General features: G+C 41.1%; 1 protein-coding gene across 1 annotated transcript in view; it reads right to left on the reverse strand.

The window, feature by feature from the left end:
• Positions 1 to 25,580, reverse strand: part of NOTCH2 (notch receptor 2) — an 84,972-nt gene that overhangs the window by 36,699 nt on the left and 22,693 nt on the right. The window contains exons 5-10 of the mRNA XM_027694595.1: positions 20,896 to 21,018; positions 6,610 to 6,843; positions 5,616 to 5,771; positions 4,324 to 4,512; positions 2,996 to 3,109; positions 1,726 to 1,839 (exon numbers count right to left, since the gene is read on the reverse strand). Coding sequence (XP_027550396.1) covers positions 1,726 to 1,839; positions 2,996 to 3,109; positions 4,324 to 4,512; positions 5,616 to 5,771; positions 6,610 to 6,843; positions 20,896 to 21,018 — 930 coding nt within the window. The remainder of the gene's footprint in view (positions 1 to 1,725; positions 1,840 to 2,995; positions 3,110 to 4,323; positions 4,513 to 5,615; positions 5,772 to 6,609; positions 6,844 to 20,895; positions 21,019 to 25,580) is intronic.

Genomic DNA, 25,580 nt, shown 5'->3' on the forward strand with positions numbered 1-25,580 from the left:
TTCTGGATCCCTTAATTGAGCATACCTTACTGAGATAAGATTTCCCTCTTTGCAGACAGAAGTTAGACTAGGAAAAACCACCTGAATATAGAACATAAGAATCCCTCACACAGGATGGAAAAAAGCCCTAGTACACAGTCCCTCTTCCATTTTCAGTCAAAGATTTAACCAAGGATTTTACTAAGTGCTGCTGCTTCAGTAACATATATTTGGTTGCTTTCAGCCTGTTCCTTGAAAATACTCCATACCTCATTTGCCTTCATGGAAGCAGTTGTCTTCCCTCCTCATCTGGAAAATCTAGAATTTCAGTACTGAGGTGGTTTAAGCAGTTCTACTGCCAAATTCAGAACCTGCCTCTCAAGGCACATCTCTCCACATTGTCCACCACTACATGACCCAAAACCCTCCTAGGCCTGGTAAGCTCTGCACTCTGATAACCAACCAGACCACACAACAGCTTGAGAAAGAATTTCTAAAATAGTTTCCAAGTTTGGTGAAGATTTGAGCTTTTCCTTCTGTTTGCAAGTGTCAGCTTAGTCTGTCACATGCAGTAATCAAAAGGAAAAATTCTGACCACAATAATTATTCCTTTCCTGAACTACTGTATTCTCCTTCTTTCAACAAATTCAATGTTTCTTCAGGCATTTGGGAATGGTGGAGAGTGTGTGTGTGTGTGTGTGTGTGTGTGTGTGTGTGTGAGAAAAGACAGGCTATTTTTAGGTTAATCTCTGCTACCTGCTGTACAGGGCAGAATAGATTAATGAAGTCAAATTCACCTTAACAGTTTGATTATTGGAATGATTCAAAATGAGAAAAATTACACATAAATCTAGCCAACCTAACAGCACATTTCTGGGACAAAGGTAGCTCCATGAATTGTTCAGCTTCTTCCCTAGTGGAAGAGCTAAAGCCAAGGCATTTGAAGCACAAGCAGTGTATCAGGCACCATTAAAGGCAACCAAAAGCAGTTCCTTACTGAGAACTAGAGTATAACAGCTCTGAACCCTCTCATTTGACCAGATGTAAAAATTAAGATAAAAATATATCTACATCACCCCTGGAGGCCTAAAGATAAGAAAATCCTATAATTAAACCTGACGCTGCTAAATATGTAATTAACCAGGCTGTAAAGGCATTCAAAAACCCCACCTGAGTTCCATCCACAGCTCTATCAAAATTTCTGTGTGATACTTGACAAATCATTTTAGCTACACTCTGGTAGGCAGCTACTGTGTGGTATTTCTTCCAGTGGTCACAACTGCTACTGCGTTTCAATCTTACTCCTTTGACATAAAATAACCTGATGTAAGAGAAGTCAGAATACACAGTAGCACTGCTCTGTCCATCTCTTGTTCTTCAACTGTATACTATATAATCTGACTTGGAAGAAAGAAAGGTAAACCACAAATAAAAGGCTTCACGGCACTGCTTTTTCCTTATGTGGATTCCATAGTAAATACAGAAGAAGTTGTCATCTTCTGGGAAGCAAAAGATGAGGCTGAAAGAGGGAGGCCAGAACTCTCACTGATTGAGAACTTAACTATCACAAGTAAAAAGCTTCCTGTACTTAAATACTTTTCTCTGTGCAAAGGAGTAGACAAGGCTTCACAACAACCAACCAGCACTTCAGAGAAAGAAAGAAAAAGTGCTGACACTTGGGGCACCCCTTTATGTATTTAGGTTATGTGCGATCTCCAGTCCAGGGGCTCTGAACACAAGACTAACCTGTGGCACACTGGCACTCATAGCCATTGGGATGGTCGATACATTTGGCTCCATTGAGACACGGCGTGCTGGAGCAATCATCTATATCAATCTGACACACGGCACCACTGAATCCTGAAAGGCAGAAAAGAAGATGAAAATCCGGGAAGTCATTTGAAGTAGTTCATCTAGACAACTGCACCGTCAGGAATTATTTGTTAGCTAATCCTTAAAACCACTCAAACATAAGCTCAGCAAATCTAAATTCAATTGCATCATTAAGCACACACACCACGCCCTGGTGGATTGGTTCCTCATCCAAACCACCAGCCAAACTGTAGTTTCTGTCCCCCAGGTCAAAGGAGCCCCATCTTGCAAACTGAGACAGCCAAGTCAAACAGAAATAAAGCAGATGGAGCACAAGTGGTGTCCACCAGTGGACAGTATGCCCTGCCTGTAAAACTGAGAGCCCACCAATAAAAAACCTTCAAGTAATCAAAGCAAGCAGCTAAAAATAAAACAACAGCGCATACATCACTAGAGCCTTCAGAGCAGAATTACCACAGCTATATGGAATGTGGTATGATATAGCACTGGGACTTTCAATACACTGCTTGAATTAGTTAACGAAGTATCGACAGGTTATGTCAGATGATGCAGACCCTCAGGCACTTCAAGAAAAAAATTAAAACCTTCAGGAATGCTTCCTGGAGGAAGGAACCAAAGGAGGAGCCAGAACATCATTAGACAATAAGAAGGGATACAGAATAGGCTTTTGTCATATATATTCTGAACTTAAAACTTTTTGTAAGCCATCAAGAAAACAAGTGATGTTCACCCTACAGCTAACATGGATCCCTCAGCTCAGCATTTTTCCTTTTCTAGTGGAGCTCAATCCACTCCCTCCTCATGCAAGCGGCATAAACCACAGTGATGCAAAACTGGTTTCTGCCTAAAAATCTCTGAAGACAAAAAGCATGCAGAGGGTCTGATCTTTAAAATGTGTTAAGAATCTCATTATGGTTTCCACAACAACAGAAGTTCATGTTGCCAACTGCTCTTTTAGATGAGTGTCCAACTGTATATTTCTCAACACTTAACCCAATTACAGGCACAATATTATTGCAACCAATACATCACTATTCTTATTTACTAGCTATTGCAACTCACTCATTCAAACAGATGCTGGTGCCCTAAGACAACAGAACCTCACAAAAAACGTATCACTTAAAACATCTGTGCAGTTCTTGGTAGGGTGAAGCAGGAAAAGCTTCCAGAAGTAAGAACTTACCAGGAGGACAGACACACTGGAAGCGGTTGACTTTATCAAGACACTCTCCATTGTTAACACAGGGATTACTTAGACACTCATCAATATCTTCTTCACAGTGAACACCTTTAAAACCTGTTAAAAAAATCGAAAAAATGGGAAGAGGTGACAGAAGAGGTGAGTGAAGGTCCTAGAAAGTGCCTTTGAAAGTGCCTCTTTTACTAGTGCTGAAAGTCTAACCCTAGTTTCACTGAAAGTTTGCAGTTTGGACAGAACCTATGATGTAAGAACATATACCAGAGGTTAAGTCATTGCACCAGAGGTTACAAAGGGATGTTGAAGTGTATTTTTCATTGTTGCTGAAGATGTTCACTTAATCAGTGGCAACAGAAGTTTGTGGTGAATTCACATCTAATGTTTTCTTCCACTTGAGGAGAAGGTGTTATGTTTTAATACTTTGAAAGATATCAATAATATATATCTATATATATACATCAGTAATATATTACCTTATACCAATATAAGGTAAAAGGTAAAAAACCAAACACAGCAGATTATTTTAGCTCAAGGATTTTTAGCTAATGGCAGGGTACAAGAAAAACTTTAGGAAAGGTGAAATATTTATGACTAGAGTTCCACCCTTCAAAACAGATTATATATTAATAAAAACTCATTGTAGTTGCCATGGTATCAGCTGATCACCTGCAGGGGTCACAATTCTTTCACTGTATTTTATAAGAATGTGCAACTGTCAACTTGCATTCTTTTTCTTTTTTCAGCACTTTCTACCAGAGAGCAAAATAGCAGACTACATTCCTCACTGGTACGCTGGCCATACAAATTTTACAAGCATGATTTCAATCAAGTAACTTCCTTTACAGTTATTTCCTCAGGTCACCGGGAGCTCACATCATTTGGGGTATTTTAAGCAAATAACCTGAACACTATTATCCTAGATCATCACATGCATACCTTAAAGCACAGTCACTCCTTTCAAGTTTGCACCTGCTTTGCTTTCACAAAGGTAAGTTTCTGCACATGCACTTAAGCAGGTATAGTAACAAATGTGTTCTCACATACTCCAGCTCAGAAAGCTAACTTCCTTTGTTGATGTAGAGATTGGTTTCTTTCTCAGTCCTCTAATTGCTTTCTCCCTCCCACACACAAATGCCAAGTCCTCCTGGCTGGTGCTGCCACAGCAGGCTCTCTCTCACTGTTTCATTTAGCCTCACCCCTTTGCAGCTTTGTGTTCCACCTCAGCAGAGCAGAGCTGGCAAACCCTCGCTGTGCTCTGCCTTCTGCTTTTTTCCTTTGTTGGGGGGCCCATCTTGGTCAGAAACTCCCCTCACCTGGCATACAGAGACATGTGAATCCTCCGATTTTATCCAGGCAGGTGGCATCGTTTTGGCACGGATTTGAGTGGCATTCATTGATGTCCATTTCACAGCGAGGTCCTGTGTACCCCTTCAAACACTCACAGTGGAAAGAGCCTTCTGTGTTGACACATTTTCCAGCGTGTTCACATGGATTGCTGTTTGCTGCAAGAAGGATACATAAATGTGTGTGTCAAAACCTCTCCTCAGAGCGGGAAAGCCACAGCATTCTTTATTAGTCATGGTCTTTTCCAGTGGTCATTCCTTTCTATCAAGTAATACCGGGGAAAGACTGTTCATCCTCCTGGGGAAAGGCTACTGTGACTCACAAAAACATGTACCAGTTATTTTCTGTCAGGATTGTTGTCACTGCCAATGGACCAAAGGAGCAACTCTAGTCCATATTACGAATGACAGTTCTCAAGACAGGAGCATCAGCTAGCAGGGTTTAGAGAATTAATGATGATTTCAAGGCCTTATCTCTAGGTCATCTTTTGCATTTACTCCCAAGGCTGAAAAGATACCACCACAGCCACAAAACCAGCAAACTTGTCCACTGCATGTTTTCAAAAAGAAACTGCACTCTTGTCCAAGGCAGACTGAGGAACAAAATTCAAAGAAGTGATTCTTTCCAGCACTTTTATGAGTGCTGGTTAGGTATTACCTTCACACATCACACTCTGGAAGCATGAACAAGCACTCACAAAACTGTAAGTAAGTCTGTAAGAGCCCAGTTAATCCTCAAAACCACACAACAGCATGCTATCAGAGAACTACAGCTTTAAAAGCCCTCGTGGTCACCAGTCTTGGAAGGCACTCAAAAGATCCAGCCATGTTCTGGCTATCAAACAGCCTTGACATGTTTCTATCGAGGCTGTAGCTACAACAGCTCCCACATGAACTGTGGTGCTTTCATTGTACCCTGCAGTTCTAGGGGACAGCTTAATTATCACATCTGTTTGCATGCACTCCTCTCACAATGCTAAAGCTCTCTTGCACAATGAAGAATGGTTAAGCATCTCATTGCTTTTCATATTCCAGAGGCTAACAGTTCAGACATGGACAACTATTCTGACTCAGCCTTCTGCTCTAAGTCTCACACAAGATTTATAACTCATCTAAAGACACTGAAAGGAAAGGTAGAGAGCAAGAAAGGAGTCACATGTATGTCGAGAAGCTATGACAAAATGTTTATTCTTGCTCCTCTGTTAGTTCATAAAGCAAACGACTCAACTCCCTGTGCGTGTTCTCACACAGAGCAAACTCACCCATTGCACATTCATCCACATCCTCAGTGCAGTCTGCTCCCTTATGGCCTTGAGGACAGGTGCAGATGTAGTTTCCATTCACAGGATTGGTGTCACACAGAGCACCTTTCTGGCACGGATTGCTAACACAGGCATCATCCAAGTGACACAGGAGACCTAGAGAAGTATCCAAGAGTTTAATAATAAAGTGAGATACACCAGTCACACTGTATGTCACATAGTCATATTCCCTGTCCTGATATTTCGAATAGAGACTCTCACAGATAGAGGCTTAGGCAATATCTTACAGGCTTCAGCCTATAGACTACCATGGGGACTTCACCACACACTTATAAAACATTATATTTAAATACAGATTCTGTGACTTTAAAGGTGTCTCCAGCACTTCTGGAGCAGTAAAATGTCTGACCATCACCAAAATGTCTTCCTTGCAGCACTTAACTAACTATTCTCTGTAACCAGCATGATAACTTTTCTGACAGCTGAAAACACAGGTGCACGAGAAGCTCACTTTCTTAATTCAGATATGCTGATCACTTGTATTTCCAGGTAGTAGTTAGGAAACATATTTTTACGTAACCTAAGCCAGCAAATTTTCCACCACACCAGTGAAGACGCCTACATTCTCACACACTCACACAAAAATACCTAAGTTTGCCTTCTAGACTCATACAGTTACCATAAGTGGCACAGAGCAAGTCACCCTCATGCACAACTTCTCAGTAAATACAGGTTCTGCTAAAGGCTAGAAAAAGATCTGTTTTCCTTGCAATCTAAGCCATAATAACTTTGTCTTCCAGCCTAATACAAACACTACTTTGTCCCAAGCTACAGGGGTTTAACAGGTCTTTGCTCATGGACAGCACATTTCCTTTTGTTCTTCCTGGTTTGGTCACAAAGTGCGTAAAATAAACACGTCACTTCAAACGAACGCATAAACTTTGGGACGTACCTTCTTCTAAGTACCAGATTCATGCAAGTTTTCTGTGCTTACCTGCCTTTCCCTCTGGACAAATGCAGGAGAAAGAAGCCACTCTGTCAATGCAGGTGGATCCATTGGCACAGGAGGCAGTGAAGCAGTCGTCGATGTTCTTGCTGCAGTCGTCCCCGCTCCAGCCGTTGACACAGACACAGGCATAGCCCCCGTTGTGGTTGGTGCAGGTGCCTCCATTCTGACAGGCATTGGGCTGGAGCTGGCATTCATCCACGTCCTCAGTGCAGAACTGGCCTGATGCACAGAAACAAACAAGTTTGATATAAGTTGAGACGCTCAGATTCAAGGAGATTCCTGCACGGACAACGTTACCAAGGGAATCGCTGTAGTCGAGCTTGAGTTTCACTTCTTAACTCCAGGACTTTTGAGCACAAGAACTTCCAATAACACTGTTGTCAAACTAAAACAACTAGCATCCCTAAGTGACCCCAAAGTAGAAGCTGAACTGCAAATAATTTTAAAAAGGCACAGTTTGAGAGCCAGCAGGCAGCCTGCACTGAATGAAGACACATCTGCCAGGAGGTGAGAAGCAGAAAGAATGAAGGTCTGCCAGCAGTGCAGCCAGAGGGACTAAGAGAAAAGATGGCCTCCCAAGAAAATCTTGTCAAAGCAGTGTCAACAGACCAGGAGCAAAGGAACTCTTGTCAGGAGAACCTAATTTTTTCCTATATAATTATTCAATGAAGATTACTTGAGGAAGAATAAAATTTTTGACACTCGTCTACCTAAAATACTAATTTTTCTTCCCCCACGTAGTATGCAGACAACCACAAATACCTGGGGGTTTCTTGGTTGTTGAGAGTTTTTTTGCTTTCTTTTTATTCAGAAACAAAATAATTACTCTAAACATATTTTCATGACTGGAGATATCAGAGAGAAGAAAACAAATGTACACTCTCAGAGGGATTTAAGGAAAAGGACCAATGAATGGACCACTAAGTACAAAATAGTTTTCAAGGGATATTGAATTTTACGGACACATATATAGAAAGCTCTGCATAAAGTATTTATTTGCCGAAATCCATCTTGCTTTGACATCAAAATCTAGAGAACCTACCACTTGCACGAATATTTTGTTTTAACAGTTATTCAGCTTCCTAATTACAATTGCATGGTTTACTTTGAAGCCAAAATTGTTTAGGTGAAGGTTTCAAATAATTCGTTCTTATTTTGAGCTCCTTGAACAGATAAAACCTCATGGCTCAGAACCAGCTCATTTCTTCCCAGGTTGGCATATGGGTGCACATGTGCAACCACAGACTATGGTCACAGTCAACAATCTTCTGCTTGATAAACTATTTCTCCCCTTTCAGTTACATTAAGAATTCCCTAGCACTGAAAGCTTGTTGAGTTTTTTTACCACACTTCTTGATAACTTGCTTTTATCATCCTTCCTAAAACATTGCTACAATGCACACAGCCCCAGTCTTTTATCAGAGAGTAAGATTTGATTTGTTTGATGACCTTCCCCTCCAGCTGACACCATCGCCTCCCTCACCAGTTTGCAGCAGCTTTCCATTATTTGGGCCAAGTCTCTTTAGTAAATGTGCTGCTACCACCAAGATCCTCCCATTTCTCTTCTCCAGCTGCTCTAGCAGCTGCACACTTACAATAGCCTGGAATTCCCCCTGTATTCCAAGAATGAGAAATTCAAGAGCAGGCCACAGGTCTCCCCTGCCTGGGCTCCAGTCTATTCAGGTTTGCCAATTCAAAAATAATTATTAGATGTTGCTTAAGTCACCTTGTTTATTAATGGCCCAAAAATAACGAGGCAAGACACAGATACACCCTCTTCCAATGCACAGAACTAAAACATTTTTTGTTGGCAGGAATCTAAAAATGTTCAGTCTTAACCATCTCCATCTACTATACTCATATCATGATTTCTTTTGTTTTCAAAGTACTTAAATAAATCTTTGCCTTTGATCCTGTGAGACCTGGATTTTTTTTTTCCACTCAGTGGCAAAGAAATACAATTATTATTAAAAAAATGAGTTGCACAACTGACTGCGTTCCGTGCCTATGTTCCTTTTACCAGTAGGATTACCTCAAATCAAGAATTCTATCACTTTTAAAACCGTAATAAAATTTTAACAGTAATAATAATTACAGTAGAGTTTTCAGAATTAATCTTCAAATCCCAGTTTGCTTAGTAAAATGGGGGGCGAGGGGGGCAATCTGACACTTGGTATCATTGTCTGTAAAACACCTCCCTGCATTATGAAAAAACAAACTGTGCATTTGTCATACTAGAAGTGGTTTGTTTATGGGCTTTCAGTGTTGGCTTATCAGTGGTCAGACTGAAAAGAGTCAGTTGGCTGGGGCTGGTTCCTCGCAGCCGCGCGTATCTCGCAACTCAACACAACTGACTTCCTCTTAAAAAAAAAATAATCAAGACGTTATTTGCTTATTATAAAAGTGATTTTCCTTCTTTTCTTGGAGGGGGCCCAGCCCAGATCAAAGGACACACTCTCTGACAAACACTCATCCTTAGCACAGCCATCAGCACCCTTGCAGCCTTTTACATCCTCCTTTTGGCTGCAGCCAGTTCAAACTGCTGTCACTGAAGTGTGAAGAGGGTCTCGGTGCTGAAGTTGCCACACCACTCCAGACTGTAATGCCTCTCAAAAAAAAAAAAAAAAAATCACTTGCCTTGTGACTGGCTGAATAGAAGTCCTGAAATATAACCTTTCATGGACTTTTGGGGAGGGCAATTGAGTGTGGGTTTTGGCTTTTTGGGTTTTGTTAAAGCAAGATGGACAAACTACTATCAGGTTTTGTTTTTGACTTTCCATTCCATTTTGACTATCCATTTCCATTCCAAGTATCAACTTAGGACTTTTTTTAGTTGTTTTTTTTTTTTTTTACCAGTACATAGAAAATACTGGTAAAAGTACTTTATTTCTCCACTTCTAGAAAGGACAGTATCAAGTGACATCACTGATGTCCTTGCAATAACTGATGTCCTAGGCTACTCCATACTTCTGCAGCCCCAAACTAAAAGGAACTTCTAAAAGGTCTATCAACATCTCCACAAGAGAAGAAAAAAGCAGAGCTTAAACTTCTTCAAGCAATTCAATCGTATTTAAAAAACAAACCACATCTGAGCTCCTTAATACTGATCCTCGCTTAGCTTCTCTGTATTTCTAATGCTCCTTTTGCAGCTACTAGATCACAATCGTATTTGTGTTTAATTATGAATCTGAATCAAACAGAGCTCCAGCTTAATGCAGTTTGTTTTAAAAACAGAGGAAATTCATTTCAATATATTAAGAGGCATAAATGAGCTATTAACTATTGTATTTACTATTGAGTATTTTAAAGAAAAGATCTTATTCTTTATTGAAGTTCTAATTGAAATAAAGACTCTGGGTAAAAACACATGAATTAAAAGCAACATAAGGCAAGTAAAGCATATCAATCTAACCACATTAATAAATGTACAATACTCAGGCTCACCACCATCAGGCAATGTAAGGGTAAGAGTCTTTTGAAAGATTTTGGAATTATGTTTTGAAATACTACAAATCCCAGGCTAAAGCCCAAGATGGTCACATTTTTTAACTGGAGCTGGTGAATTGGCTGAAAATGCTTGAACTCTAATTGCTGAAGTGGGGCTTGAGTGGTTTGGACATGTGTTCTGTAGCCCACAGTCCTCAAAGGAGAAAACAAAAGGGGTTTTTAGGTTGGGTGGTTTGGTGAGGTTTGGGTTTTCAGATAAGTTATGGTTGCTTACGTGGTATTCTTCAATATTTAGGTGTTAACAGCATAGGATTAATGGTCAATATTGTAATTTTTCAACACAGGTTTTTGGAATGGCCACAGACTCTCATTCTCCCAAAAGGGTTGATTTGCCCACAGCAGACACTTCAAATGAGAGAAATAGATTAATACTTTGGGCAGGTGCTGCAAAGAAAAGATTTGACACTTCTGTTGTTAGTGACCTATGTCTTCAACAACGTCTGGGATTCCGGAATGATTTTTTTATGGCACAGGTAGAAGCCTCTTTCAGTGCTGGACATAAACCAGGATTTAATTCTAAAACTTCTCAATGAATACTCTGCACAACACTTCTCTCTGCCAGGTTAACTAGCTTTAAAATCAAATGGACAAAAGATCTCTGGGACAGTTTACTTATGAGATGCTGCTTTGACTTAATTGTAACAAAATTAAGTACATTTATTTGTAGCCACGTCGTTGGTAAGCTGTTTTTCTGCTTGTTAAGAGTTTTAAGCAGAATCAAGTCTTTCATTCACAGAACTGAAATTCAACTTCCAAGTGCAAAGTCCATTATGAATTGTATGAACTGTACAGTGTAATACACATTTTCATAACCCCATTGACTTCTGAATGCCACAACCACTTCAGCTGAAGTTAATTCATCTAGTTGCAAATGTCTGTAGGTATTTCTTTCTTGTGCTCTTGCTACTTTCCATTACATTTCTAATCAAAACAGTAAATACAGGGTGAACTAGTAAAGGCAAGTGCAATACACTAACTGTACCATATTTTAATGGATGTGTAGAAACAAACACATAAAAGACAACAAGAAAGGAAACAAATTACTCCAAGAAGCTAATAAAAACCTAACCTGACCTTGATATTTGCAGAGCCTGGGAAATCAGTAAAATGCCGACTCAGGTTCTAAGTGACCTTGTACAAAGTAAACAGCTAGTCAGTGTGGTATTTCAAAATTGAAAACTAGAAGTAGAAAAAGGGAACAGCCTTCAACTCTTAGCACTTTTTGCCCACTATGAAACTAAGTTACTTCCTGCATATTTCCCCTGGAAAAAAAAAAAAGCCATATGGAGTAAGTCAGACGTTTGCTGCTTTGATTACTCCCATTTTCAGACCCTCAGGAACTGAACAGGAACTCCAGGGGGTTCTCTTTAGGCAGACATGGGATGCAGTGGTTCAAGGCCCCTCAAGCAGTTGTACCAGATATCATTGATGAGAAACAGCCAGCCCCATCTCTTACAGGTCTTTACGTCAAAAAAAAAAAATAAAGCCTTATTTATACAGGTAAGGCAGCACACAAAATGAGTACAATCCTACACTGAAAGAGAGGAGCATTAGCTTGAGCAAACAAGAAACCCAAACAGTCACTCTGGGAAGCAGCACCAGCCATGTTCAAAAGTTGATCCTACCAAACCACAGAGGGTTTACATAAACCCCAATTCCAACTGCACTGAACCTGCAGGTGAATGCAGGACCTTCAGTCAGTTCAATCAGAGGCCTTCATCTTTGGCAGAATAGACTTTTCCGCAAAGGAAAAAGTTTTCTTGGCCTCTCAACAGCTCTCCAGCAGGAAAGTCTGCTGATGCACAGCTGGAGTACCAGAGGCTAAAGCTCCTGAGAGCAGATCTAATGCAGTTTAATAACTAAAGAGATTTAGTAGGACAAAGGGTCAAAATACCTTCCTGTGCCTTGAAAAAAATCAGTTTGTTGAAAACTGAGCTGGGAGGAGACAGCAATGACCCATTTCTCTCAAAATCACAACTGCCACAGCAGTAGACTCAAACTGAACTGGAAGTCAGAATATCTTATAAGTTTGGCAATATTGGTAAAATAATTGAGTGAGAATCACAAATTGGTCATCAGGGTCTTAAGAGACTCACTGGAAGAGGAGCATCAAGTTTCAAGAAGGTTTGTGTCCCCATCCCCTCAGTAGCTCACTAGAAGTTTGCCACTTATCTCAGACTAGCACTCCAGTACACAGGAAAGAGCTCACTAGCTCTCCTGAAGGGGCTATCTGGGAGCTATAAACCAGATCTAGGCAGAAACTCTCTCAAAGAGTAATTTAATTCACAAAGTATTCCAGAGATTGCTGTAGGAGTTTTGAATACAATCAGTGTAGCTAAAGAAAGCACGGCTCACTAGAACTGTTTGTATTTTTTCTCCAAGTTTCAAAGGACTACTAAGTGAGAAGGTGAAGCATCTTATCAAGACTCAAGAACAGGCTAAGAGATAAGGAACAGTATTTGTATAAAGGACCAAATCTAATAGTGGCAGAAGGTCATCAGTGCCACACTGCAGAGGACCAGGCAGTTTCTTCTCCTCTCTAACCACACGTGTGTATATTCAGGATGCCAGCTGGCAGACTACAGCTGGCTGGGGAAGGACATTCCTCTGCCCAGGAGGGGCATAAAACTTGTGTTTTCTTTTAGCACAAGAAAAACCACCTGCACTGACAGTGCAACCCAACGTGTATTGATCCGTCAGGTCAAAGCTCAGTCCCCTCATGCTGTTGTGTGAGTCTCCTCAGCAAAAGGAAAAGGAAAAATCACATGGAGTCATCAGGCCTTCTGGTAAAATGGTGTTTATAAAAAATACTTTAGCTCTCATGTTTTTGAATTGCGTATTTGTAAAAGCACTCAGTTTAATCTTTAATCCACAGAGTTATCCATATTCACTGAAATAACCCAGTTAAATTTAATGCTTACAGGAACAGGAGCATCTAATTAAAGGCCTGGAAGAAGATGAACAGTAGGCAGTGGTGTCTTTTGCAAAATAACATTTATGTTTCCCAAGAGGAAGCCAGGGGATTTCAGACAGATTCAACCAAGTGAGGCTGCTGGGCAGTGCAACAGCAGACAAGGTTCGATGCACAAACGCCAACTAAAATACAAAGGCAAACAGACTTGCTGAAGAAGGTTTAGGTTAGGCACTCCTTGAGGAAACATCAGCTTCCCTGGAACAAATCAGTGGGGATCTCTGCTCAATCACAGGTTTAATCAACAAAATAAACATCGCTGAGCAGACATTTGACTACAAGGAAGAATAACTAATGCAAACACTTGTTGTGCAACAGCAATGACACTGCTTCAGTCTGGAACACATTTTGCAGTATTGAAGCCACCACCTCTCAGTAAAGACACTGAAAAGAGGTAGAGTTCATAGTCTGACAGACTGATGGAGAGAAGACTTTCCTAAGAGACTTACAAAGCAATTGCTACCCATAAAGGGAGAAAGGCAGCTGGTGAAAAGTATAATACAAGAGTTACTGCTGGGAAGATACAGCACGTGACAAAGTATACAAAAGAAAATATGTGATCATTTATATAATGTGCTTTATTGACACCAGGTATCTCAAAGCAGAGAACTTCAAACTTCTCTGAAGGAGGGAACACTTTTATATAGGCCAAAATGTCCAGAGCAATAACCAGGTAATACCTGAAAGGGATCTCAAATGTGATATCCAGATCACATCCAAACTCCAGACACTCCCACAAAGCCATCTCCACAGCTCACTGCAGGCAATCCAATGAATACAACTGATGTCTTCAGTTCCAAGGATGGCTTCAGGCACACACAGAATTCCATGGACTACACTGTTTACATCTGCCAGAAGTGCCCCCAGTTGCGTGTTGTGTTTAGTAAAGGTCTTCCCTGCTTAAGTATTTCAGTAGTTTCCCCAGAAAAAAGGACTGAAGCCAACTATTTTTTCCCCTTCTTTTCTAAAGAAGTAAGAAGCATCACACTCTCAAAAACGTGCTCCTTCCCCAGGATCTCACAGCATCTTTCTCCCAGAGCAGCAAAGCAGCAGCAGCCATTCCCAAACCTCAGGTGTTGGGTTTTTTGTTTCATTTTTAATAGATCTAATTATATCTTGGGCAATGTCAAATACCGTCCAAGATATCATAAATTTTAAGAGCTTAATATAGAATTTGAACAATTGAAGATGAATCTACAACTGTAGAGAGCAAACATCTGTGTTTATTTTAGACTAATATGGTGGAGAAAAGAGTTTAATTTCATAACCACACTGGGAAGCATGTAGTGGAACTAATGGGCTTTTACAAGGGATTTTACAACCCTCAAATACAAAACTCTGGGCTTTAAGAGACTTATGCACGGCCTGATCCATTAAATACTGCCCTAAATTACTCCCCACAGACTACTGGGTAGTGAGGGCAGCCCTGACTGAGCTCTTCAGAGGCAATAATACGAATTATCAGAACACAATTCATTAAAAATTATTACTGATGTGCTAATAACAGACTGATTTAATATGGTGGTAGTAGGTGAAATGACTGGGGACAGCAGCAGGACAGAGAAGTAAACAACAGGAAATACACATCACCAAGCTACTCTTGGCTTTGTCCTTCTCTTTACCTCCTCTGGAAAACCCAGTGAATCAGGGAAATACCTAACAAGTGAAAAGATCTGCAAGGCAAAAAAAATTAACAATTGGAGCCAAAACTTACAATGAAAGCTCCTATTCTCAAGCTATCTCAGCAACACATCTTTACTAATTACCCAAAGACAAATCATCTCACTCTAAATACAAGGGAAGGGACAGAAACTGCCAGGAACAAGTCAGCTGCAGATAAAACAACTGTTACCTATTAGTCTGGTCTCACAGCACACATCCACCAACCCAGCCTCACCAGAGGGGTCTGGCCTATTTTGTTTTAGTGCCAAACACATGAAAAGGACATCTCCACAAGAGATTCTTTGGCTCATTTGATTGCAAAGATTATTTTCCAACCTGGAAAGCCACTAAAGGCACAAGGGAAGAAGCAGCAGTGTGGTCTAAATTGGATGCTGTCATTCTGTCATCAGATCAGTTCAGCTGTTAACACCTCAGGTGTTTTATTACAGCTACCTCCTACCCAAGGCTTGCAGTTGGGAAATGAAAAGCAGCACAAAACAAACACTAGGTTGTGGTAGGTGTTCCAGAATCCATACCAGCTAAGGGTGTAACTTCTAATGCCTCTGAAATCCATCTGCTCTGCACAACACTGGAACCAAGTGCCACAAGAGAAACAAACAACGTCCAGGATAAAGTCTGTTTGTGCCCGATACTTCAAACCATTTGTACACTCAAACTCAGAGCTGCCACCTCCAGAGGCTTCCACGTGCTCCCTGCTCCCTTTGTATCTGACAGTTCAAACATGAAGGAAGAAAAAGAATCATAATCCCTCTTGGCCTCTTTCCGAGCTGTCTCTTGGAGATACTACTGTAGTGACACCAGCCAACTCGTCAAGTTTGGCACAGACGGATCTCAGCCAGTACCAAAGAGGCCACTATGCTTTTTAATAAAGCCTGGAAAAGCACCAGAAAGCTGATCATTGCTACACCACTGGGGAAGATGACTGCACTTCTCACAGGAGTGTGACCCAGCCTCCCTGAGCTAACACAAAAGTTTTTGGATGTCATCTAGGATAACGCAATCAGGATTGGGAAGGAGTACAACCCCAACAGCGCTGTCACATAATAATCAACACCCTCAAGAGAATAGCAAGGATGTATATTCAATGACTTAGGAGGCTGGCATGTTCAACATTTATGATCCAAGCCACCTATTGTCAGAATTAGTTCCTCCACATTTTGAGTCTAAGTGTACTCCAGAAAGGCGGTAATTTTTTGAACGCTAAGCTAACATGACTTGCTACAGTATACTTTGTGACACAGAAGCTGAGGGAAGCGGTATTTGGCGAAGAAAGTTTTAAAAAACAAAATACCAGAGCATATGAACTTGCATAAAAATGTTAAACATTAGCCTTTTGATGTTTATCCTCCCTTCTTAGCAAAGTCACGTCTGCCCAGAGTTTAAGGCTGGGATTTTCAAAGAAAACCAAGGTAGGGAGCAAATATTACTCTAATTAAATAGGAATCGAACCCTTAACTCCCTGCGTTGAAAATTCCTGCCTAGAGCTCTGCAGAAAAATAACCCTTGTGCTAGTGTGTAGGGGCATATGACCAAGCTAACAGCTATTTTAATTAAAAAGCACAGCCCTGCTGCCTGAAGAGCTTTTCTGCTCAAGACAAACATTTGCTGCTTAAGCTAGGTCCCAGTGCTGGAGTTCTTTGGTGGAGTCAGCTGTTAGCACACTGTGCTTCCCTTGAGACAAAGGTCGCCCAGAATTTTAAAATATACAGTTCACTGGAGCCCTCTTTTCAGGGGAAAACAAAGCCTAAATAAATACAACTGCCATGGGAGCCTCGCCTTCCCAGCCACAGGGAATGAAAGGCAGCAGGAAGGCCAAGCCTGCAACTGAAGCACTGTAGTACAGGTCTTCCAAAACCCGCTCGAATGTGGACACAGTGTGTCCCCAAACCCAGAGACTCAGCCCACAGCTTCTGATGCAGCACTTCAGGAGTGAACTGTGCAAAAGGCTTAACTCCAAGGAAGATACAAATCAATCTCTGCTGTGCATTGTTCCTGAAACTTGATTTGGGCCAAACACAGATTCACAGAGATCCTCTGTGAACTTTACAGTGAACTTTACAGTGAGGCAGGAGTCCTTCTCAGCCAAGAAAAACAAAAGCATTTACAGCATTTTATATTGTTGATCACTTTAGTATGCAAATTGTCAAGTCATCTTTCTTGACCCAAAGCTGCACAGGTTAGATCAACAGAATAAACAGGTGCATTTTTTAAACAAAGCTTTGTTTCTTTAGATGAAATGTAGTCTGGAATGACTGAGTATCCTTTCAATTCTCAGGTAGTTTCACTGTGGCTGTGGAAGGACACTCTAACCTTCCACATAACTTTACAGCTCTGGACTGCCATCACTTCCTCTGCATCCACTCACCCATGAGACTGCTCTGTGAATTTTAATTCCTGATCCCAGAGAAAAAAAAGAAAAAAAGAAAAGAAAAAGGCAAGAGTAAAAAGAAAAAAAAGGCAGTTGGACAGGATGTTTTACTAGATTAGTGAGTTGAAGTGGCACAATCCAAAAAATATCAGAGCCAGCTCAGGGAAAGGGAAAGAGTGGCTGGGAGCAGGGAGAGAAGGCAAAGACACCTTCCTCCTCAGACCACAGTGAGCCCATGAGGCTGGATTAACTGCTGCAGAACAGCAGCATAAAGCAGAGTCTTCACATGGCGCAGACATTAGCAAGGATTTTTGGCTAGTTTTGACTCAAAGCACATGTACACCAAATTCTCTGGCCTGTCACACACAGAGGAATAGACTTGAGTCTTTCATAAAAGCATCCAGGTCTATTTCCAAGAAAAGATGGAGCTTCCTTACACATCTGCAACACTGTGCTTTGAAAGGACCCAGCAAACACCGGTTCTAACAAAGGATTTATCCCGGGACAAGATAAAGTCATCCTTAAACAAACAATCAGTTAACATTCAGCAAGAGGAAAGATCTGGGGCAGTTTCACCCAAACATCTAAGAGTGTCTTATCAGTTACAAATTTATGAGGTTGATGATCACTATAACTACATGAAATACGAGAACTGGAAGGTGACAAAAACATTAGTGACAGCAGGAATTTCTCGTCACTGTTTTCAAAAGGCAAGATTTTATCTTTCCGGAAAAAACAGCAAAATGAGAATGAGAAGGCAGGCACTTCAACAAAAAAGGAGCAGTGAGCTCTGTTTGAAGAGCAGGAAATAAGACCGAAAGCAAACAACGTCACAAAAGGTGGGAGCAAGTAAAAAAAAAAAAAAAAAAAAAAGATTTTTTTTTAAAAAATGCATAACTATGTAGCCTAGCCTACCACCTGCCAAGAGGCAGATGGTTACCAAAAGGAATTTGAACAGATTCTGTTTCAGTAAAGGATGCTTCAGTATTACTTTACAGAAAACTTTTCTTCATAGGATGCAGTACAGCTTCTTGATTTTTCTAGCAAGGAATGGGACTGGTTTCTCTATGCCACGAAGCACAGACTGCATTAACAAACATGGTAAAAGCATCATTCACAGCACAAAGATTAAATAAAGACTAAAACTGCAAACAGACAAACTTAAACTGCCCCAAGATTAGTTGACAAGTATTTGAAAAAAGAGACTGTTATGAAGACAGCACATCAATATTGTTAGGTATTTTTAGAAAATTTAACATCCTTTCAGTTTTGGCTGACATTTTCTTACAGACATGGGTATTTGGGTCTTTTTTTTTTGAGCAGTACACAATGTCCTCTAACCTCAAGGCCTTACTGAATGCTTTTGATTTCCTGAAGTGTTCATTCTCATGGTTTGACACTGTTGGGCTGTAACGCTTATCAGGACAGACTCCAAAAGAGTTGTCTGCTCAGCTCTCCCCTTTTCACTTACCTTAGAGAAGATTTAATATGTTATAAACCCACTTTGTGCAAAGGATGGACCTCCACTTATGCATTTCCTTATTGTTGAATAACTAATGTTTTCTTGTAGTTTTTTCCTCTCAGCATCAAGTGCAGTTTAATCTTGAAAAAAGTCATCTCTCCCTCCAAACTATTCCAGAAGTCCTCTATCCACCTTCTCTGTTTTGTGCCCTGCCTCAGTATCACCTCTTATGTCTCCAAGCTGGACATGTACTGCTTTCTTGCACCTCCTTGGTCTCTATTTGAAAATGCAATGAAGGGATTGAAGCCCATTGAGAGAAACAAATTTCTTTCAAGAAAATGCTACTGAGATGACAGAGAAGAGTCACAGAAACTGGCACTGTGCATTTCAGACGAGACAGTTCAGTTCCCAAAAGGCTCTAACCTTTATTGTTCAAACAGCCAAGCTGCTGTTGCCTAAATTGTGCGATCATTTTTATTTCCAAACTGACCCGACTCTAGAAAGGCAACGGACTTGAGAATCCATCACCTAAAACCGCTGCTGCACTGACAACCTTAACTGTACCACAAACAAGGGAAATTCTCAGAAAGCCCATTCCATTAAACTGTGTTAGAAAGCCATGGGAACACAAGGTTTGGAGAGTTCCTCTCTCTTTCCAGGGTTTCACTGGAAGGAAGCCTCCTTCACGCACACAAGGTTTTCTGGAGAGACTGTCCACACAGAAGAAAGATGACACAAGTCTAGGCCACAACACAGGTCCAGCGATTTTTCTCAATGCTATTTAGAGCCCATAACAGGTTCAGAGAGGGAACCACCACAACTGCATTGCAAAGAACTTCAGTGGTTGATGGTAGAGACAATCCATCAAAACACCAAACAGAATCACAGCCTGTTACCACCAAGGTCTCTTCCAGGTGAGTTGCAGAATTCATCCCTAGCTGACAGCAGACATCCACCCAAATCCTGTAAACCAAGCTAAACTTATGATAGCAAAATAATCCCTTGTAGATTATACACTCATGATCATCATATTCTCTATGCTCGGGAATAAGCCTGAGAATAATTTGCTACTGACAGATGCTGGAAGTCATAACAAGGTTTGTAATTTCTGTGGCATGGAACAAGATTTTAGGGGTCACTAAGGGTTTGCTGCCTCCACACCCAAGCTCCCTTCATGTTTTCCTTTACAGGTCTCACTTTCTGCATGCTTTAAGCACATAGAGAAGCAGTATAGAAGCAAGGACATTTGCTCATCAAGGGGAGGACTCATTCTCTCCTATTTACACCTAGTTTCACAGAGCTATGCAAGCTGTGGTGCACTTCACTCTTTTATGTGGCTTTAAATTTCATTTAAGAATTATTTTTCTTTCAAGTTAATGAGGGTTCTTAACTGGGAGTTTCCTTTGCAGTTAGTGACAAACTGTTTACAGTAAGAATGAATGTTCTCTGAGGAAAAAAGCTTTTTTAAAGCCAGTTTTAAGTCTGTTTTTTTACCTATGATTTTGAAATAAGGGTAAAAGCATACTCAAATGAAAAAGTGCACCAGCTAAGAATGACTAATATGACTCAAGCTCACCCCATAACCGGAGGTATTTGTTTATTTTTGAGGTATGGAGACATTTTGCAACTAAATATGACACTGAGTTTCCTGTAAGCTGCTTCCTTACGTCATGCATAACACTTTCTTGAAATTCACACTCTTTTTCCCTACTGACTCAGAGTAATACAGATTCATTTATGAAGCAAAAGTAGCTTTGCTACTCCAGATAAAAATCAGTCAAGCAGGAAAATAATAGTAGCAAAACCGTAGCTGTCCGTACATATAGTTCTATTCCCTCCTTTTCCCCAATCTATTCCACCTTTCAGATTTGCCCTGTTCCTCAGCAGCATTACTATTATGTGATCATTATCCCAGGTTAAAATTACCCCCAAATGTACCAGCAAAGCACTGCAATGTGCACACATCTGCAACAGCAAAGCCACGTTCTGTACTTTTGGAAAACATATATCCCCTTGCAAAGTAATCCATACAAGAAGTGTTGCAGCACAGGAATCACAGTACCTGTCTGCCAATCCACGCATGCATGCCTGGAATACTGCAGTGGGAAACTGCCCTCCATTGTGGTGGCTTTGATGCAGTTTTCTGTCAGGGGTTGCACCGACATCTGCCCCCCAGAGTGCAGGAACAGGCACAGCCGTGCTCTGCACTCAGCTGGGCAGAACTCCTGCTGTGCATTGGCCAAGGCCACGAGCCCCGTGTGTGTTTTGCCCAGCACATACCTGTCCACTGGGGCGGGCAGCGGCAGTTGTACGTGTTCACACCGTCCACACAGACACCCCCGTTCAGGCACTTGTGATTCGGGCAGTCGTCAACGTTGTGGCCACAGACGGTTCCCTCGAAACCTGGACAAAGCACAGACACAGCAGAATGAAATGGGCTTCCCACCTCTTTTGAAGAGAATTCACCCTTCGTGCAGCTTGCCCTCTTTTCTTCTTTAAACACTCGCCCTGTTAACCTAATCCTGAGGAACCTCCATGTAGCACGTTGAACAGAGACTCTGTTGAATGCCTTTGCTAATAGCATGCAGGTCAGATGACACAGTTAAAACGCTACTACCGTGGGTAGACGGCCAAATATGTTTTCACAACCAAAAAACACAAGGATTTTCTCTTTAAGTGACTAAGGAGCACTGTCATTCAAAGCAAACCATTCAAAACCCATTCAAAGCAAGACCAAGACAGCTTACTATGAGATAAGCTTGTCACTGCCCACCAAGCTGCAGTTAGAGCATCAGCAAGGACAAGCTTTTCCCATGGCAAAAAAGTGCCTGGCGTTCATGTCATGAATAGTTCAACACAGTCTGCCTTGGCAACGTCAAAGAAAGATCTTTCACGCTTTGAAAATGAGCTTCTAAAGTCCTGATCCAGCCCTCTTTGGTATTACACAAGTCAATCAACAAATTAGCCACCACCTAAGTGATGCTTACACACTAAGCCCTGACCAAAAACCAGAAACCAGATACCCTTCCCCAATGAAAACCCAGGCTTCTAATGAAGATAGCCACACTGACAAATCATCCTTGCTAGATCTCCCTCTCCTTTTCAAAGAAGTGGGGACATTAGGGAAGGGAGCTTTCAATGATCTGTCTTCCCCTTGATTTCCCCTGCTGATTTAGTTCATGCTTCATTAAATAAACCTGCTATTTCTGCTCGATGAGAGCGCTATTTATCAAAGCACAAGTGGATGCATGCTAATGTGGATGAAGTAAACGATTCCAGAACACACATGTTAATTTAAAACATCAGCTCTGCCTCTTCACTGCTTTGGAATGTAATATTAACATAACAGAGTTCTCTCATCCAGAATTATGCTTTAACCCCTCTACTTTTGATGCCCTGTTCCAGACACTTCCATAACATCTGTGTCAAGTCACACAGACCCTCTAAGCAACATCTGGTCCAACGCAGATCATGCTGTGTGGCAGATGAGATGAGACTATAAATCTCTGAGGCAGCTTCTCCAGACTACTGCTACTCTTGAGAGACTTAGGTGATTCGTGTGTATTCCCATCTTTTGTATTTCTCCAACTGTACAGGTAAGAGTCACAAGCGATGAGAAGTGCTGTTTCCAAGCTGTATCAAGTGCATTAGCATCCATCAGCAAGGAACAACACTCAACATTAAAACAAACAAACAAACAAACAAACAAAACCCCCCCACACAAAAGAACCACTCCACACAAAACCCAAACCAAAAGACCTTCAATATTACTCTCTGCCTTCACAGCCCTTCTGACCTCCACCCAAGAGCCTAGAAATTTCATGACAGTAGGGAAGCTTAAAACTAAGAGGAAATACAATATAAGCCTGAATTCTAATCATTACAGCAGCACCTTCCTGGCAAAAGCTGCTGAGGAACAACAACAAAGGAATTCAATTAGTATCAGACCCCTACGTTGAATATTGTATAAAGCTACAAGCATGAGCAAAGGCTCAGCTGTAAAACACAGGGGTGTTCTATCAGCTTGTGTTTCAACTTGAGAGGAGTCATCCCACTGACCACAGACTGCACTCACACCAGCACGTGATCAGCATGGAAATACACCCAGAACCACAAAGACACAAGGTTAAAGTTTTTATCCCTTCAGTACTGACAATACGAAGACCAACCCTACTTTCTAATAAATGAACTCCTGACAGCAAGCATTTATTTAGAAATCAATCTCACTGTACTTCACAGAAATTTAAAGTGCCCCAGTGATTCTGAGAAATAATAAAGCATGGAAGTCACCCCAATACTAAAAACCTCACCAAGTCATTGTATATTTTCACATTTTAACCACTTATACTACCACCTAAGAGCTGGTCCTCAAGCATCTCATACAAATGTAGAAAACCATTAATCCCACACTAAAAGCTGGAGAACAGCAATAATGACAGTAGAATTGAGAAAGAAAAAATAGCTTTAAAAAAAAAAAAAAGCAATGCAGTAAAAAGGTTCAAGAGAAATGACACACAGCCAAGTGTGTTCAGTCAAAAGACATCTCCAACAGAAAGGGAATCAGGAAGGCTTGAAACGGGGAAGACAACACTATGTTGAGTGCACAGCTGAAGAAAATAAAAGTTTCTTTTTTTTGGTAACTTCCCAACTCCCAAGTTCCCTTTAAATTTGTCTTACTCTGAAGAACAACTGTGGCTTACTTTCATAACACCTAAAAGTTGTAAAGGATGATTTTTGTGTCCTCTTCAAGTCCCACTTACACTGCAATATTGCAATCTGCTTAGTTTGTAAATAAATCTGTCCTAGTGAAGTTTAGATTTCATTTCATTTAGAAATGAAGTTTAGATTTCATTCTTCAGAGTCATGGTTGCCTGGGCCAACACACCTATATCTGAGCACGACAAGCACGAAGTTGCTCTGAGATATGTGAGCTTTTCTTTAGCTGGATCCCAGGATCTAATTTTGCAGTTATATAATCTGATTCCTTTCCAGAAAGCCACAGAGTTCACTGTTTTGATGTATTTGGACACCTGACTCTATTTCCTGTTCCCCTCTGTGCTGGGACTCACTTTTTGTCCTTTGCTTTCTCCCTGCACGAGAATAGTTTGGAATACACATCCTGACTTTTGCTCTGTATCTCCAAGAACAAACTAAGGAATGAGAACCTCAAGGGGAATAGTGTTCCCACTGCTAACAGCATGTTGTTCCTCCCCAGTACACAGACTGACACAAGCAGATAACTTTATTCCTACGTCATCTGAAATCTCCACCCCATTCCAGAGCACCAGGTCCAATTCCCTTCAAATCTTACTCCTTAGCCTTATTTCAACCTATACATTACACCTCAGACTTTCTGCAGGACCAATTAGTAATGGGGACACCTGAACGAAAATGTCAAGTTGTTGCCAGACTTAGGGCCTGATGAAGGGAAATCAGGGATGTAGACTGCTAAAACTGAGCTGGGCTACTCCAGGTCAGAGAGTCAACTCATCTGCAGCACAAGGGCACACATTCCACCTGGTACACCCCAGGGCTGCTGGCATGGAGAACCTCACAGCCCACAGGAGGGTGCTCATCTCCAAATCCCAGCAAGCAGAGTCTTCCTGCCATGGAAATTCAGCATGTGTTGGAGCCCACTGGTGATGCTCACTGCATGGCACAGCGGGACGCTCCGCTAGGAACCGGCGTGAGGTTACTTCCTCTTCCCAGGAAGTGTTCCAGCTCTCATAAACAGCCTGCTCCAGCCTGACAGATCGTTTCCTGAACAAGCCCTTGGAATTCCCTTGGGTCCTTATCTTAGTTAATGGGTAATTATTTTGATGGATAACAATGAATAATCACTTTCCCAGCTAAGAACTTCCTCTATTGACTTGTTTAACATTCCATTAAAGGTTAGTTGCCAAATGAACTCCTTTTTTGTCAAATATTTATAACTACAAGCTCATTCTTCTATTTAAAGGAGTTGCTAATGCTTCAGGTTAAGTCTCTTTCAAGGAAATATTTTTTTTCATTACTACTCTGTTATGATTGACCTAACATGCTCATTTGTCTGCAATCTCGTTTCTACCTAAATCAACAAAGCCCAGAGGAAAAATGATTACACCAGACGGATAGAAAATATGATGTTACCTTTCAGACACATGCAATAGTGACAGTATATATAACTCCACTTTACACTCTCCATCAAATTATGACTTAACACACATGACCTCATTAATTACCTAATGCAAGATTTGTTTGTGTACACCCACAAGTGACATACGCAGTACTTGTGTGCCAGCAGAAAAAGCTGCTGTGACACATAACTCCAGGTTCTAGGGTTTTCCTACATTTTCAAGCTCTTATTCTCATGTATCTGCATTTATAAAAAATTAAATTCGCTGAAAAGCCAAGAAGAAAACGTCTACAGGAAACAAGAAACCATTTCAGGGCCAGGGCAGAAGTAGCTTAATTATGCTTAAATTGCTGCTCGAACAGTTTCTTCAAAGTAGTTTTACAGGTCACAAGATGCAAAATCATATCAAAAACCACTCCAGCAGTTCAAGATGACTCCTGCATCTGTGATCATAACCCTGAGTGATGGCAACATCTTAAGGCAGTCCAGAAGGGCTAGAGCAATTCCATTTATAGTCACAGTATCATCGGCGTTGCTCCAATTCAGAGAGGGAGGCTAAAGAGGAATTTCTAGTCCATAATCCTGGCACACTCTTCCAGAGGAGCAGGCCTTGTTCACATCCTCCCTAGGCATGACAGGCCACCATTTCTCTTCTCTTTCTGCTGACCTTTCCTTCCCAGACAAAACCTTTTCCAACACTTCAGGAATTCTGCTCTGTGCTAAGGGGGAAGAAATGGCTGAGTGCCTTGCCTTTATCAGAGTCTAATGTAAGCATTCTGGCCTCTGCAACAGCTCCCTTTTTTGCTGTTTTTCAAATGACTAGTTTTAAAAATTCAAGCTAGCAAAACAG

This window comes from Neopelma chrysocephalum, unplaced genomic scaffold (assembly GCF_003984885.1).
Source record: "Neopelma chrysocephalum unplaced genomic scaffold, ASM398488v2 Primary Assembly neopelma1_98, whole genome shotgun sequence".
In the NCBI taxonomy this organism is placed as follows: Eukaryota; Metazoa; Chordata; class Aves; order Passeriformes; family Pipridae; genus Neopelma; species Neopelma chrysocephalum.